The following is a 14,240-nucleotide window of genomic DNA, read 5'->3' on the forward strand; positions in this document are numbered from 1 at the left end:
TAATAAGAAATAATCACGAAAACTACGATTCTAGAAATAAATTCCAATGGTGATTCTGATAACATAGATATATGGAAATGAATAAGCAAATTAAATGTAAACTTTTAGAAAGGAAGCGGCTTCGCAAAATATGCATTTTTATGCTTGTCTATCGTCTTTGAGTTACAGCTTCTTTTTTCAAAATAACCGTAAAATTTCCAAAATCAGAATTAGATAGGCTACTCTTACCATTGTTTTATTTCCATTTTACAACTGAAGATATGTGAGGAATGGCATAAATTTTCGTTGGAAATCAGAGTTAAATTAACTCTTAAATATCATTCTTCTGTTCAAGATAGTATAGGTAATACTTGGTAGCATGTCTTTATCCATTGAACCCTAAAAGTATTTGGCGGGCGATGAGCGCTTCTTCGGACGAACGTGTTGAAAACTGATCTAAGTTTGTGCAAGCGGCTTTGAGTGAATGAACTGAGTCATATGCTGCGCTATTTCTTATATTGACTACCTGGACAAACTTAACCAGATATATTTCCAGTATTCTTACAATTCAGCTGGAATGAAAACCTATAACAGAATAACATCTGACGTAATATTTGATGTACAGGCAGCAGTGTAACAAGAGTAGAGATTAAATATATATTTGTGATGACGATCACTGGAAACTCTTAACGAATTTGTGTACTATTGTACGTGTATGTTTATTTGTGTGTGACTGTATTTATATATGTGTGTGTGTGTGTGTGTGTGTGTGTGTGTGTGTGTGTGTGTGTGTGTGTGTATCTGTGTATGTATATATATATATATATATATATATATATATATATATATATATATATATATATATATATATATATATAATATACATACGTACACAGATATATATATATATATATATATATATATATATATATATATATATATATATATATATATATAAATACACACACACATACGCACATACACACACACATAAACATACATGCATCCTGGTTCAATATTGTCAAGTTATATGACTGTAGTACACAAATTCATACAACAGTTGCATTACGTTTCCTGCACAACAAATATTTAGATGCCATTCTATTCTGGTTTGCATTCCCGTCGGAAAAATAGGCAGTTAAATACTCCTGCATATAAATAAATGGTTTTTTGTTAGTTTTTCAAAATCCTCGCTTGAAAACTATTACTTGAAAAAATACGATATGTCGACGAAAATTTTCTAAAATACACAGTGAAGTGAATTATTGGCAAGTAATCGAATTACGTAATACAAGCTAAAAGGAAAATATTTATGCTATCACTCTTTATCAACATGTTTTATTTAAATGAACAATTTACATCATATAAAATCCTTCGTTATGGTGAATATATTCAGATGTATGTCTGTAATATCTATGTTCTAAGACAAAACACACTGGTTTCTAAACACTAGTAAGGTAACTAACAAACATACATAACAAACATACATATAAACTATACGACAATTTATAATGAAAATATTTTAACAGTACGAAACTATATAACCTTACTTTTATATTTAATATTTCCTGTAAATAAGGCGTCGAGCTGGCAGGTTTCTTAACCCACCAGACAAAATGATTAGAGGCATTTTATCCATTTTTTTTCGTTCTAAGTTCCAATTCTGCCAACGTCGACTTTACTTTTCATCCTTTCGGGGTCGATAAATTAAATACCAGTGGAACACTGGGGTCGATGTAATCGACTTATTCACTGCCCCGAAATTGCTAGCCTTGTGCAAAATTTGAAATCAGTATTTTTTCTAAATATCTTGTTATTTCCTATAATTCAATTAATAGTTCATTCGAACAACTGCGATCAGTTGTTTTTTATATATAAACTTTTCGGCGAAGTGCATTTTGATCAAGTGTATGATATTGTCGTATATTTTTTGTTCACCTAACATTCATTGTAATGTATCATTAACTTTTCTCTTCCTATTTTGCAGTGCCGACGTGACTTCTTATTTTTCTTCATTAAGTTCAAATGTTATCGTTACAAGTGAAGGCAACGTCACGTGGTTGTCAATGGTGATATTCAAAAGTTCGTGCAGGATAGACGTTCGTTACTTTCCTTTTGATGAGCAAAATTGCTCGATGCAGTTTGCTTCGTGGACTTACGACGGTTTCCAGCTGCAGCTGCGCATGAACTCTGAAGAAGGAGATATCTCCAACTACATCCGTAACAGCGAGTGGGTCCTCATTAAGCTTCACGTTGAATGGAATTTAGTCTACTACTCTTGCTGCATTGAACCTTATCCGGATATCACTTACTATATTCAAATACGTCGTAGACCTTTGTTTTACGTCTTCAACATGATTCTTCCCTGTATTCTCATTACGTTAGTGGCTCTCCTTGGTTTCTATATTCCATCGGATTCTGGCGAGAAAGTTACCATGGGTATTACAACACTGCTGTCCATGACAGTATTTATGATGCTTGTTGCCGAAAATATGCCGCCCACGTCAGACGTTTTGCCACTTATTGGTAAGTTTTATTACAGTTATGTTTCACTGTATTAGTCACTAATATTGTTAGCGTGCTATTAAATGTTTGTGTTGTGTTAGACGCTGCATGGATTTAAACAATAAGAAGAATATATTTCAGCATTCTGTCCTAAAGTGAACATTAATACATCATACGTTTATGCGGAGATCAATAAATTTTAGTTGCGACAATTTTGATGACAATAGCGTATGGTACAAAGTGAAACCAATAACATTTTCTGGGTTGTAAGAAATGTAAGAATCTCGGGAAAAATATCTTGCAGTATTTCTTCTAACGCTTTCACTATTTTTGAGTTCGAAACAAGCTGCGGTCAAATTTGCCCTAACAATCCTTGTGTTGAGTCTCTAAATTAGAAATTGTTATTAGCGTTCCTGTTTTATTGTTGTTTATTTCCAGATATGTAGACACCGTGTGGTCGGATTGTTAAGAGGTTTGCTTCGCAAACACGAGTCCCGAGTTCGATTCCAACGATTCGCATTTTTGAAGGATGTATTTGTGAAATTGTTGGGAAACTACATAAACATCTATGAAGTAGATTCTACCTGTAATTATACGGAAGACATAGCAGAAAGTTTCTCACTTGTTTTGAGAAAGATGCCATAGGTACAAGTATCTGAGAAATATACAACCAGTTTCATATTAATCTATGCGCTGTTAATTTAGTTGATCGAACGACTCATTTACCTACGTCACATGGTGGAAATTCATTGCTTCCAACACGAACGGTTCCAGATCAACTCACGTTGGGAAGATACACCAATAATGATATTACAAAGGAAAAGAGATTGTCTAGCCTTTCTTTTCATTTCCGACATAATTGATCCAAGGCTAAATCACCCAATATTCCTCTAGTCTAATAAAACAATGTACGATATAAAATGAAGCAAATTACACAGCAATTTCTAACAGAAATAATAACTATATAGAGGCTCATTCGATGTCGTGGAAAGCTTACTCACTCATTTTCTTATTAGAATTGTTATTGGTAATTTATTTTCTATTGTTGTTTTCTCGTTGTCTTTTATTGCACATGATTTACGTTGATGTTCATATTCGTGCATTTAATTAAGTTGATATCAATCATAATTTAGCATGTAATATATGAAACCTATGAAAGTCAATGAGTAAAAATACAGCAAATTAACACCGAAATGAACATATATTAGATATGTTGTTATCGTGTTCGTGCGCAGGCGACGCTGTGTGGTAAGAGGTTTTCCACGAAATGACATGGATCTGGGATCAGTTACACTGCGTGAGACTTCTGGAAATCGTGTTTTACTAGAACCTTGTACGGACCGTCATATATATATACTATTGTGTGTGCGTGTGTGTGTGTGTGTATATATATATCTATACTATTCTCTCTCTATATATATATATATGCTATTGTGTCTGAGCAGAGTCATTCTCATTTGGTGCCTTTTAATTTAACACATTCACCGGTAAAATTTCCACTCATTTACTTATTTTTCTAAAATTTCCGTTGCGTCTTGGAATCTTTTCAATAGTTGTTGACTCTGTCCGTTATTCAAGCTGCGTTCGTTTTATTTTTCGTGCGCATGTGTGCGGGTCAGTGCATGTGCGCATACACATATATGTATGTGTATATGTGTGTATGTATGTATGTATGTAGGCATGCATGCAAGTGTGTGTGCGTTCGTATGTATGTATTCTGCAAATTCCTGTGTTATTGTGTTTGCGTGTTCCTGTTTACGTGCTTTTATGTGTGTGTATATGTGTGTATGAGGTCATGTGTTTCAGTCTTCATTTGTGTATATGTTTGTATGTGCGCTTGGCTGTTCATATAACCTATGTACTTTTCCGCCTCTATGTCTATCTGTTTACTTTCATATCCATATGCCTACATACATGTGCATATACATATACACATACACACACACACACATACATCTATCTTCATAACAGCCCACTAACTATTCTAGCTGTATATAAATATAAACTGTGACTGTGAGGGTATGATTATCTACTATGTATATTTCCTATTTAGTACTGGGGATGTTTCATTTATGAGTACGTACTCCTATTTTTGTCTGAGTGTTGAGTCCGTCTGATAAGAGTATACCAGGCACATGCATCACTACTATATGTGCGCGACATGATGATCTCATTTCAAGATAAAGGGCGCATGACCTTGCAGGTAGGGCCCAGTTGGAGTTTTATTCAGGTCGAGTAGCCCATCTTGTTCAAAAGATCCCTGAATAAAGTTTTGTTAGGGATGTTGAACGAATTAAACATGTTTCCAGAGATGAATTATTCAAACCCCAAAAACTTTCTCTCAACACATGGCTATGACGCTTCCCGCTACCTCCGCACATGATGAGAGATGCACATACCGTCAACCACCAAAGGAAATGTTCACTGGTTACGGTCAAGCAACTGACAAGTAAATCTGGTGGTAGAGTCGAATATTTGATGTAGCCCTTCTTTTATACCAAGACAAATCATATACATGATGTCACTTCCAATCCCTTAAGATCAAAAGCCATGATAGCCAGTACCTAGTAACGTATCAGGGCATTTATTATTATTATTATTATTATTATTATTATTATTATTATTATTATTATTATTATTATTATTATTATTATCATTATTATTATTATTATTGTGAGCTGGCAGAATTGTTAGTGCCCTAGACAGAATGCTTAGCGGTAGTTCACCCGTCGCTAGGTTCTGATTTCAAAATCTACCACAATCGACTTTGCGTTTCATCCTTTCGGGATCGAAAACTTAAACACTGGGGTCAATGTAGTCGGCTAGTCCCCTCCCCCAAAATGTTAGTCCTTGCGCCTCCAGCAGAAAGTACTATTATTATTATTATTATTATTATTATTATTATTATTATTATTATTATTATTATTATTATTATTATTATTATCATTATTATTATTATTATTATCACTGTTATTATTATCGTGAGATGTGCTAAAATTAACAGGTAAATAGGCCTCAAATCATGAACCCAAAATACTTTTCGTTTTGATTTTTGCATAATTGTATGAATTCACGTGCGTAGAATACAAATTTACAAAACTTTTCTAAAAAATCCCAAGAAAGAAGAAAATTATGTCATGCGTAAAGCAGAATTCCACCAGTATCTTATTTGTTTACAGGTGACATCATGTGCTGTCACGCACAAAATGACAGCTTCTAAGTCTTGTTTTCGGTCTGGGTAAAAATCATCAACATTTAAACTTCTATAACTTGTTTTTAAATTTTCCTGGGAAAAGTTAAATATTCCCCGAGATTCAGCATGGAAAATTATATCATTACACCAAATCTTAAAATTTTCACTAAATTTTAAAATTTCCACAGGTGCGGCCAAACAGTAAAGATCCTCAATGCCAATAAAATAAGAATCAGTTGATCATTCACGTAATCTATCGACTCCTTCCCCACGTAATTCCAGGCCTTGTGCTTATTGCAGAAAGGATTATAAGAAGGGAAAATAACAAATATAGCAAGTAAAGCTAAAAAAATCGTTCTAATATTCACATACAATCATTAACAATCCTTTAAACTCTCAGAAGCGATTTAAAAATGAATATATATGTGTGTGTTATGTATGTGTTCGGTAATAGTTTTTTTTATTTATTTCACACAAAGTGAACAGTTATGTAACTCCTACGCTGTGGATCGTTAAAATAAAGGATTTTAATTTTTTTAAAAAGAATATTTCTTAACCAATTCATTTTCCTTCTGCTATGCTGTAGATACAGTTGACTACTGGAATAACTTCACTGAATATTTATATTTGACTGTAAGCGGGAATTTGAAATACTCTGTAGTATGAAATGGAGGAAAATTATGAGACAACTGAATTTAGCAATTGAGTAAGATTTATTTTAGGGTAGAATTCTGCTTTACGCACGCCATATAACCCCTCATAACTATTTATTTTGAAAATTTTTCAAAAACGTGTTGAGAATTGTTGTTCTACACAACGAATTTCATACGACTATACAACAACAAACAATGTGTGATTTAAGGGTCATTTGGTTATTATTTTTAGCACATCTTATGACCACTTCATATCCTTTTTGTCTGTTTGTCAGTCTGACGTATTGATGTTTTCCAATATTTTTCTCCGCTTAAACACATTTAATGGTCTATTACTGAGATCTAAGCCAAAACTTCAGTGTCCGTATTTTAAACTGATTAAAAAAAATGTTCGAAAAAATAGAAAAAAATTAAAGATCAATTTCGAAAACTTAAAAAATTAAAATTTACATACTCAGGCAAATTTCCGAGTGGACAACACAAATTCACAAAAATTACCTGAAAATTTTAAAAAATAAAAAAAGTAGAGAGGGATTATATGCCGTACGTAAAGTAGAATTCTGCCCATTATAGTTCGAGCAAAATTATTTTAGTTCCAACACTGCTGTCAACACTGCTGTCAACACTGCTGTTCTTTATATAAAGTATCAAGGTCTACACTTATAAAATAGTAATTAGTTACGGTTTTAAGTAAGTTTTGATCCACTATATTAAAAGAAGTCTTCAACATTCTATAAAGGTAAATTGAGATCAGTGAAATAATTTTGCACATAGCGAGATTGTACATTGTGACATTTAAACTTTTATAATAAGTTAAGTTGTATTTACCTTCACATGCAAATATGCAATAAAAGTACTAAACTTATCATTATTTTTTTAACAACATGACCGACAATTAAAATGCAACCTATTCATAGAGCTGGAAGTATTAAGGAACAATGTGAGTTGAAAAAAAGTGATTAGAATATATTTTATGTGCAAAATCCAAACCAACTTACAATGTACTTTATACTGAATTTAAAAGAATGTTTATTTTTTTTTATTATACTATGACGATATACTCAGGTAAAGAATACATATATTTTCAATTCTTCGTATGTGTCCTCAGTCATCAATTTCTACTACATATATGCTTCAAAATTTCCTGAATGCCTAATTACAATTTGATATCCTACTTGGGAGTCATTTACAGATATTAAGCTCTTCATACAATATCGAATTAATGTTAGCTTACATGGACATAATAATTTGATATTTCATTGAAGTAGATATTCTGTGTAATTGCTTATTCTAGATAAATTTAAAATGAAGAAGAGAAAATATATACAGACATTCATAATGCATCTCATACAAAGAAAATGGGAGAAACATTATGTCATCTTCAGAAGTTCAGTAACACATTTAAAGAAAGCTAATGTTATCAATCTCCTAATGAGGCAGCATCCACCCAATTTCTGATACATTATGTATAGCAGAAAACTCTTGTCTTAGTCGTTGTTTCAGTTTGGCTGAAAGGAATATATGTTGAGCAAGGCAGACCTGGAACAAGTTTCGTAAAAGCTCTGTTCAATCCGAAATGAACAATAACAAAAGAAAGCTAATTACAGTTAGAAGCAAATAGTTTTTCTTCCTTTAAAGCAAACAAATATTCATTGGCATACTATACATCTTGTTCATGTTTTTACTCACAGATCAGCCTGTTTCAGCTTAAGTATGATCAAAGGTAATCCCTTACGTATTTTACCCCAGACAGATTGGTACTCCAAAGTACATTCTCCAATGAGTCTTTTAGGAAGTCAATAGATGTTTAATAGATATACGGTTGTTATTTCTAGACTGAACAACTAATTATATCTTCTTAGCTGAAATTTTACCATGCAAATTTTGCGGATGCTATCAACTTGAAATATTAACATAAATGATAAAAAATATATGATACTTCATGAAAATGACATATCTTTATGCGATTTAAAATGGAAACATGTCAACTTTGATTGGGATTTAGAGCTAAACAGTAAATTTCTATATGAGACTTCTTATTGCTCTAAATTCCTTTCATAACTTTATAAGATTTGCGCTAACTATTGTAATTTAAACAATAACATTCTCATTTAAAAAATCTACAGTCATTACCATATAGGAGTGAAGTGTGTACATATCCTACTGAATAGTTTTCGTGTCTTTTATAAACATTGCTTGAGTAAGACCTTGAGAGTTAGATATGCTAGCGACGAGATATGTAGGGATTGTGGGGGTATTCAAATAGAGAATCGCTGGACAAGAAGAATATAATTCAGGAATTTTCCTATTCTAATAATTTGCACATAGCAAAAACTGATAAATATCAACTTAAGTTAATGGAAATGTATTATTTAGATATTTCCGTAGCGTATGATAATTATTCATGCAAGATAACGTAGAGAAAATCAACTAGTTTGATTCCTACAAGCTAGCAAATGAAACTGTAAGAAAATGTAGAAAGCTACACAGCTTGGTAGTGCACTTTTTTACATTAAATTTAATTAAGATAGCATGCCATCTGTAATAAAAATACATGCAAATATAGTGAGTTCCATCCGTTCCTGACCTTTGTAAAAATTAAAGACAATTAGCAGTATATTGTTATATAAATGAATACATTGCACAGTAATTTATTAGTAACTTGCAATATCAAATTGGAACGATCAAACTCTGAGACAGAACAATGAAACCTCCCTTTACAAAGTTACATTTGACATTTGTAAGATATTGATAACAGACAAATATTACTGGATTTCGTACATCTTTTTGGCAATTCAATATGGTAGAAAAAGGCCCTCTAGTTTCCTTTGCTCATATTTTATATGTGACTGATTTCCAATCTCTAAAAAAAAGAAGAAAACTGCGAGTTTTGTGTGTTTCTAATACAAGAAGTGAAATCTCTTGATTTCTTCATTAATATTTAGGAAGTAAATAACAGGATACTAATCTACCTTTATATTCTCAATGGTTGTGTTGTCAACTTTGCACCATTATTTCTGTATGTTTAGGTTTCTTTTCTGTAATCTTTAGTGAAGTAGCGAGTTGGACGGAACTGCACTTCGTCTTACCACCTGGCGTGATGTGGATTCATCTGTTACCTCAGATAAATCTCCACCAAGCAAATCTCTGAGGTTGCTTAGCAGAACGATGTTTTGGTCCCTTGAAATCCAAGCTGGGTCATTATTCGAGATGTAGAGGTGCGGATCCTTGGTACTATCCAGTGCCGTCCAGTTTAGTGGTTGGTATAGCTTTCATTGCCAAAGATGGATGCTAGAAATTCTAGAATCTTCTATATATATATATATATATATATATATCACTGCGTATCTTTCGGGCTTCAGTTCGTTTAGCCTCTCCAAGTAGCTCATCTGTTTCAGCGAGTCAGCCTTCAGTGTGTAGTGGCTCTGAATTGTCTCAAGTTCCACTACCAGTTTGACGCTCTGTAGGGATCATAGTACTCGCGACCGCTGAGGACGAAAGTTCTCCATATGAGTAGCCTGATATCCCTGTTACTGGTTGTAAATTATCTTAGAATCTATCCAGCTGCTCGCCTGCATAGTGTGGCCATTTTGGTAATGTACACATAGAATGATGCATCATTGATCATGTGAATTCTCAGGTCACACACGGACTCTAACTCTAAGATTGTACTACATTCTTGGTCCAGTGTATTCAAATTGTCGTCTGTTTCAGGGACGTTAGTGGTGTTCTTCAAAACTTTCGTATATAGTACTACCTTGTTTTGCTAGTTTAGTATGTCAGCAGGGACCATGGCCGCTCGTGATACTTTTGTAGTTAATGGTAGTACCTGTGTGAGGCAGCTCCTCTCCGTACAGATACCACGTTGTGTGTTTGTGAACAAGACATTTTCTTCCAGGAACGTAGTCGGCCACCTCCTGACAATGGATTCTATGACCTTGCTAACCTGTAATTTTAACATCTCCTCTAATTGCTCATTTATACGCAGGGTAATGGGTATGTACAATAAGAGTTTAGTTTGATTTACTACTAAAACTCCGGCTTCAAATGCATCTGTAAAATGTGGTTCTGAAATTGGCTTCAAGATGGCTGGAAGTGATATCTTCTTGAGCGGGTGGATATAGTTTAAAATGGAAAATGAAAAGAAAAACAAATATTTGGCATCTCTCGGAAAATATTTAATATAAATACACGATATAAACAGAGCATAATATTTATAATCAAAACATAAATTAACTTACAGCTAATGGACTTTATCTTTTCCCTATAACTTTAATCCTTTGATCATGAAACTACTAAACGCATATACTTTTCTTTCTGATCGTTCCTTCATTTCTTGGTGAAATGGATAGTACTACTATCCTCAATGGGGATATTCTGCAATTTTATATTTTCTGACTTCACTCTCCTCAGTAAGGGGAGTACTTAGCTTATGTAGATGCTTTACTTAATATCGTGATCCATCCTCTTGGCTATCCAAGAAAAAGCTGTAAGAGACTGTGTCTCTTAACTACTCTGTACTATGCTTATATTATATACAATTGAATGCTTCTACTTTAATCTCCCTGTTTCTCTCTCTCTCTCTATCTCTCTCTATCTCTCTCTTTCTCTCTCTCTCTCTCTCTCTCTCTCTCTCTCTCTCTCTCTCTCTCGCTATATATATATATATATATATATATATATATATATATATATATATATATATATATATGTCCCCATTGACAAGAAAAGAAATGTAAGTCACGGAAAGTTGACATAAGTTTATGGTGAAATTAGGATCATATTACATCATTACATCAGTACAAATTAAATAAGTACCGGTTTCACGATCAAACGATTGTTAGCTTATATAGCGAAAACTTTTTTGCTGCTAATAGGACGCCATCTTTGAAAAAAGAAACAGGGACTGTTGAAAACACCAGGCACTATACACAATAATCAACAAGACTACACCTCATTCGATAACATCCACCACTCCCGGGGATTATTAAAAACACCAGGGACTATACAAAATTATGAACATAGACTCTACAAACACTCATACAATCATAACAACCTAATCCCTCACCTTCACCACTCACACAACGGAAATCCTCATTTTTACATGAACAACCCATACACACACAAAAACAACCAACATCTCATAACCACTTACCAGAGTAAAGAGGTTCTATTCTGGGCCGCACCTAACACCACACACCCATACACACAAGACACTCCAAAACAACAAAGTTACCACACACTACCTCCCCTCCCCACAAGCAACCCATACCCAAACAACCGACGTTTTTTAGTCACACACCAGAGGAAACAGATAACAAGGTGAAACCCGAGACACAGGAGAAACCCAAGGTAATCAATCTCTCCCACTTATCCTTATCCGACATTAAGATAGACATCCTCTCCAAAGGACTCAAATTCACACCGACTCCCTTCAGAGCCAATCAAAGTGAAATTAAAGACAGTGCCTCAAAGTTCTGCAGGAAATTGAGACTTTCAGAGTTACTGACCGATTTTTATGATCAGGATGAATCACTGGTCAAAAACAAAACTGAATACACTCCCCACAAAGAAAGAAACAAAAGACTTGATGAATTTTGCAAACACTTCGAACACTTTCCCTATCACATCCTGCACAAACAAAAGAACATCTCAAACCTCAACAAAATCCAATCGAAAGGAATTAATGAACTGCAAAACAATAAAGAAATTACAATCGAAGAAGCAGACAAAGGCAGCGCAGTGGTAATTATGGACACATCCTAACACAGAAATCTAGTCCTGTCCTTACTAAACAACAATGAGTTTAATGAAGAAATCAACAACTACAATCCCCCAAAAATAATGAAAATCCTTTTCTCATTAATACATACACACGGGAAAGACCTCACAAAAATGTAAGTAGATTTCCCAACAAATTTCAAATACAAACATACCTTTTTCTATGGCCTCCCTAAAATTCAGAAAAGCTCAACCATAATGAACCCATCAACAACTCACCACATACATGCATACATACGCCAGGAAACCTTAGTTTACGACCTATCATAGCTGGTTCATCCTGTGAGACTCACAGATTAAATTACTTCATGGACATTCTCCAGAAGCCATATCTAAAACATATGAGAAGCTACATCAGAGATGATTTAGACATGCTAAACCATCTCCTAGAACAGGTTGGGGAAGAATCCCTCATGGTCTCCTTCGATGGTATTAATCTGTACTCCATCATTCCATATAATTATAGAATGGAAGCGATTCGATTCTGCTTAGAACTACATCCAGAGTAAATACGGGAACGGATAAACATGACCTTCATCATTGAATCAAATATTTTGCCAGAATAATCATTTCATTTTTGACACCAACTGCTACCGCGAAATATCGGAAATTGCGATGGGAACGAGAGCAGCACCTACCATTGCCAACCTCACAATGGGATTCTAAGAGAAAAAATGTATCAGAATTCACTGCGAAAATTTGTAGACTCTCTTGCCCAATACATTAAAAAGAACTGGAAGAGATACCTGGATGACTGTTTCATACTCTGGAATAACAACTTAAACGAACTCCTAGAATTTAAAATACTTCTGAACAGCATCCACACAAGTATTCAATTCACAATCGAATACAACCAGGAGGCACTTCCATTCCTAGACATTCTAATTTAAAAAAAAAATAACAACAAAATCGAAACAGACATATTTTATAAAACAGCAGATGCAAAACACCTTCTCTTTAGCTCTTGCAACCCTAGACACACAAAAACAAACATCCTCTTCAACCTAACAAGAAGCATCAGCACTATTGTCTCAGAGAAACAAAACTAGAGATTTAAGATTACAAGAACTGAAAAACGTCTTCCTGGATAGACACTACCCAATCCAACTCATTAATGAAGGAATAAAACGTACAAAATCCATCAACATCGAGACATTAAGAAACACCAAAGACATTAAGAATCCTCTCCTTAAAACACTACAATACATTTCTACATATAACCCCAGAAACGAAGAAGTATTCAGCACAATCATACAAAACCTACCAATACTACACAAGGAACCAAAACTAAAAAGAATTTTACGTGACATTAAAATTGTCAAAAGCAACAAACAACCTAAGACATTAAAGAAACTACTACCTAATGCAAAATTATTCCCCTCCACAACTTCCCCAAAGTAAAATATATAATCGCTCCAACTGTGGTATATGCTCCAAACTTGTGAAAGGGTCAGAATACTATTTAAAACAAAGGCAACACTTTAATATTAAATCAAATTTCACTTGTGCATCCGAAAATCTGATCTACATAATCAGATGCTCGGGCTGCCAGAAAGATTTATTTAATTTGTTATGATGTAATGGTGTGATATGATCCTAATATCACCATAAACTTTATTATACAAACTTTCTGTGACTTTTACTTTTCTTTTCTTTCTTATACACTTATCCCACGTGTATACAGAACTTCCATTTTTCACTTTATATATATATATATATATATATATATATATATATATATATATATATATATATATATATATATGTGTGTGTGTGTGTGTGTGTGTGTGTGTGTGTGTGTGTCTGTGCGCGCGTGTGTGTGTGTGTGTGTAGTTAGAGAGAAAGAGGAATATCTATATGTATATCTTTTTACATCTCTTTAAACACAATGAAACACGCACACACACGCATATATATATATATATATATATATATATATATATATATATATATACATACCTGCATATATATATATATATATATATATATATATATATATATATATATATATATATATATATATATATATATACATGCATATATATATATATATATATATATATATATATACATTTGCCACTTAAATGTGGCTGACCCCGAGGGGTGGATGTTACTGTTGCTTTTAGCCC

General features: G+C 33.5%; 1 protein-coding gene across 3 annotated transcripts in view; it reads left to right on the forward strand.

Annotated features, from left to right (window-relative positions):
• LOC106881121 (neuronal acetylcholine receptor subunit alpha-10) overlaps positions 1-14,240 on the forward strand; it is a 587,572-nt gene that overhangs the window by 509,218 nt on the left and 64,114 nt on the right. For all 3 annotated transcript variants that reach the window (XM_089357333.1, XM_089357344.1, XM_089357337.1), the window contains exon 7: positions 1,967-2,505. In XM_089357333.1, coding sequence (XP_089213459.1) covers positions 1,967-2,505 — 539 coding nt within the window. The remainder of the gene's footprint in view (positions 1-1,966; positions 2,506-14,240) is intronic.

Source organism: Octopus bimaculoides, chromosome 1, assembly GCF_046866305.1.
Source record: "Octopus bimaculoides isolate indiv1 chromosome 1, ASM4686630v1, whole genome shotgun sequence".
In the NCBI taxonomy this organism is placed as follows: domain Eukaryota; kingdom Metazoa; phylum Mollusca; class Cephalopoda; order Octopoda; family Octopodidae; genus Octopus; species Octopus bimaculoides.